This window comes from Pygoscelis adeliae, unplaced genomic scaffold (assembly GCF_000699105.1).
Source record: "Pygoscelis adeliae isolate BGI_AS28 unplaced genomic scaffold, ASM69910v1 Scaffold113, whole genome shotgun sequence".
NCBI lineage: Eukaryota > Metazoa > Chordata > Aves > Sphenisciformes > Spheniscidae > Pygoscelis > Pygoscelis adeliae.
Genome location: NW_008825108.1, coordinates 8,751,167 through 8,755,137, shown reverse-complemented (window position 1 = coordinate 8,755,137; position 3,971 = coordinate 8,751,167). Strand labels below are relative to the sequence as shown.

General features: G+C 38.5%; 1 protein-coding gene across 1 annotated transcript in view; it reads left to right on the top strand.

Moving 5' to 3' along the window:
• Nucleotides 1-1,502, top strand: part of LEMD3 (LEM domain containing 3) — an 83,167-nt gene extending 81,665 nt beyond the window's left edge. Inside the window, exons 12-14 of the mRNA XM_009327679.1 lie at nucleotides 626-731; nucleotides 822-900; nucleotides 1,152-1,502. Of these exons, the coding sequence (XP_009325954.1) occupies nucleotides 626-731; nucleotides 822-900; nucleotides 1,152-1,315 (349 nt within the window). The 3' untranslated portion in view covers nucleotides 1,316-1,502. The remainder of the gene's footprint in view (nucleotides 1-625; nucleotides 732-821; nucleotides 901-1,151) is intronic.
• The last annotated feature ends 2,469 nt before the right edge of the window (nucleotides 1,503-3,971 follow it).

The window sequence follows — 3,971 nt, the reverse complement described above, 5'->3', positions numbered from 1 at the left end:
GGCCGCCGCCCCTCTTGTCCCCGCCCACGCTGGGTCAGAGCTGCCGCTCGTCAGGGGCTCCCTCCTCCGGCTCGGGGTGGGGGGCTGGGGCACCCTCTCACTCCCTGCGCCTTTGCTTCTTGCGGGTTTTGCCGCGGTTTTGAATGTAATGTTGCTTCTGTGACTGCTGGTAGAGGTGATACAGTAAAGGGGCAGAGGCCTTTATGCTGGTGTCTTCCCCTGCTGCTCTTCTACTGCAGTAGGAACAGCCTAGGAGTGGCCTTCTCCTTGGAACAACGGCCAGCCTGTCCGAGCAGGTGTGGGAAGACGAGTTTGACTGCTTGCAGTTTCAGACAGGAAGGTGATGGCAGGCTGCTGGAAGGGGGACACCACCACCCCACCCCCCCCTCCCCTGCCACCAAATAAAGATTATTCCTTTTGATCCTTAGGGTTGAATTTTCTGAAGTGGACCGTAGGACCCAATTTACTGAATATTCAATAGCTAAAGTACTAAATCTGTCCCAAAGGCATTTAACAGAAAATGATGTCAAGTTACAGAGAAACCAAATTCAGTGGGGAAGGATGAGATTGTTGTGAATGTTTAAAAAAATCATGTGCTTAATTAAATCTTTCATTGTTTGCATAGGGAAATAGGTGATCACTGGCATCTAGCAATTCAAGAAGCAATCTTGGAGAAATGCAGTGATAATGATGGAATTGTTCATATTGCTGTTGACAAAAATTCACGTGAGGTGAGTCTTTCCAGTAACATCTTAATGCTTTGTTTATCCTTGTCTCTTGGACTTTAAAAAAAACCCCAAACCCTCTCTTTCTTAATGCAGGGTTGTGTATATGTCAAGTGTCTCTCCCCAGAGTATGCTGGAAAGGCTTTCAAGGCATTACATGGCTCTTGGTTTGATGGTAAGGAATGGGGGTTTATAACAAAACATGGGTAGAAGTGACAGAAGATGGGTGCAGTTGGAGTTCTTTTAAATGGTGAAATGTTTTATATCTAATGTATTGAGCTGTAACAAGAACTGGATCTTTTTAATAGTCATCACCTGGTAAACTAATTTCAGCGTAATGATGTGTTTGTGCGTATTACGTCCTGAAGCAAAATGTAGTAATGCTGAACTAGAAGGTTTCTCTTTTCCTATTTCTTTGCTTCATAGGAAAGCTGGTAACAGTAAAATACCTACGACTAGATCGGTATCATCATCGTTTTCCCCAGGCTCTTACTTGTAACACTCCACTGAAGCCATCAAACAAACACATGAACTCTATGTCACATCTGCGTCTTCGGACAGGCACATCTAATTCTCAGGGAAGTTCCTGAGAAGACTTTCTACAACTGCTAGGACTGTTACTTGCAACAGGAATTTTCCTGTTTGGCTGCCGTCTTCCTTTTTTAGTGCTTTTTGTATGTAATACTTTAATGAATTAAATAAAAGTTTGAACGTTCCAGAAATCTCGTTTCCAAAGGGACTTAGCAATGAGGCAGTAATACTGAGCTAACAAAAAAAGAAAAAGAAAAAAAATTGCTTCAGGAAGTTTTCTGGGGCTATAGTAAACCAATGCATTTAAGTTTTGCATGAGGAATACCGAATTCATTATACATTTGCAGATGTGGTGACTGTATTTTTGCACCAAGAAGTGTTTTTGGTAATACAAAAGCATGGAGAAAAGAAGACTTCCTGTATTTCCATAGTTTCCTGTGAAATAATCTTGTGGGTATTTTGTAACAACCAACCTACAGTTCCTGATGGTGAATAAGTTAAAAAAAATTCTTTTTCGGTCAATATTAGTTTTTTGTTGCTGTATAAGAATCTTTTTCTACAGCTTAGGGTATGGGGAAAGTTGATCTGGCATTAGTGGTTGCATATAAGTGAGGGGAAAACAAACGGAATGTGGATGTACTAGGTTTTGTATATAAATGTAAATGCTGGTGGTGGCAAAAACGGTTGTGTTCTGTGAGGATGTCTGCATTGAAGCAGTGAATAAGCTTCCTATTTTATTCAAAACCTAATGTTTTATATGGTTTTGGCTGTACCATGACAAGAGGCCAAATACCTTAAAGTGTTAGATACAGGTTAAATATCTTTTATAGGTTTTATATTAAAATACCTGACTATGATTTTGTGTGAAAGGTCTGATACCAATTGTAATGAATTCAGATTTGTGAGCAATAAAGAAGCAATTGGCAGATACTGGAAAAATATTTTGTGAAAAGCTGTATTTATTATTACAATGGCCAGGGCTGTGACAAAATACCATTGGGATTAAGTGACTTTCCCAATACATTATAACTTGTTTTAAAGAACCAGTTACCTGTTAAAATTTTTAAAGGTACATACTTCCTTGCAACAATTTTGGCTGATGCGACCTACAAGTACAGCTGAGAGTAAACCTTGTGATTCCAAGTACTAACATTTACCTAGAAGTACAAAATTGTTGCTGAGAAGCTTAGTTGCAAATCTAAGATTATTGGCTTTACTAATCCCCACTCCTACAACAATTTTATCTAATTATCCAGCTGAATATCCTGTAGGAGGTGAGACTGGAAGCACACCAGTCCCACAAATTTTACTGAAACTCACTTTACTTTGTAGATACGATGGATTTGCAGCATGAACTTGCACAAATAATGCACGTTTTTCTTATGGTTAAGTAAACATGATGCACACTATTCTGCAACAGAAAATCCTATTGTGCCTTACCTTTGTGCTTTTGTGGGCACCATGTTTATTATTGGAGAGTTTGTTAACCGAAAAATTTTAAATCCTCAGTTTTATGTCTCAGATGCTAATGAATGAGTATATATAATATATAATCAGCCATGCAGAATTCTACTTACCAAGGACAAGTACATATTTTTGATGGGTAAGTAGGTTGTGCCAGGTCTGGTAGATTTTGACGAGTTTTACTATATACATATATGTATATGTATAATATACATGTATATGTATTATATATATGTATATAAACTAATTTTGTTGTATTTGTGCATCATAGTGATTTGTTAACCTGACCTTAGTGACCCCATCTTGTGACCTGTTGCAAGAGTGAATGTAAAAATAGTTGTGGCATTTTAAAAGGTCGCCTCGATGCAAATGCATCTATCTTGCTTCTAAAATATATTTCTTGTAAACACTGTACATTTTATTATTGTAATATGTACTATTATGCAGCTTATTTTACTTCAAACTTTTAAGTTGACCAATATCCCTTCCTGCAAGACAGATGGGAATGTGTATAATACCTGAACATTTGAGAAAAATCAGATGTTTGTTGTAATTTGTCACCCTGTCCTGTAAAAACAAACAAAAAAACCAAAACAAACTCGAATTAAAGGTTTATTAGGGGTTTTTATACATGTCTCACCTTGTAGATATTTGGATGTCTGACTCAAATACTTTTTTCATCGGGGGGGTGGGGAGATTAATTCATCATAGCCACCTAACTTCTAATGGTTTTTAGGACTTGAAGCTGAACAGGTGCTACTGTGAGCAGAAATGCACAACTGAGCTTCACTTAAAATGTCTGTCAGCTTGAACTTGTCTGGATTTTGTACATGAGGAGGGCAGAGGCCTTACCTTGATTCCCAAGTCCAGGGCAGGCGACGTTGTCTGACCTGTTAAATGACAAGAGGTGAAGAGTCTTTGCCGAGTTATTTCAGCTTATTTGTTGTATTTTTGAAATAGAAAGTCCTCAAAAGCTTTTTTTTTTCTGTCACTGCATTTATATTATGCTGTTTTAAAATTGTTTTAGTAATGATTTGTATTGAAGGGTTGTAAGGTAGGAGGACCAAAGAAGGGTGTGTAAGTGCATTATTTACAGGCATTCGCCCAGCTCACTTTTAGCTCTTCCCTGTGGAAAGGGAGCAGGAGATTCGATGTAATTATGGTCGTGTCCCCCCCCCTTTTTTTTTTCTTTTTACGATAATGCCCACCTTGCCTAAGAGCTGTCTTAATTTCGCTGCCTGTGATAAAGGC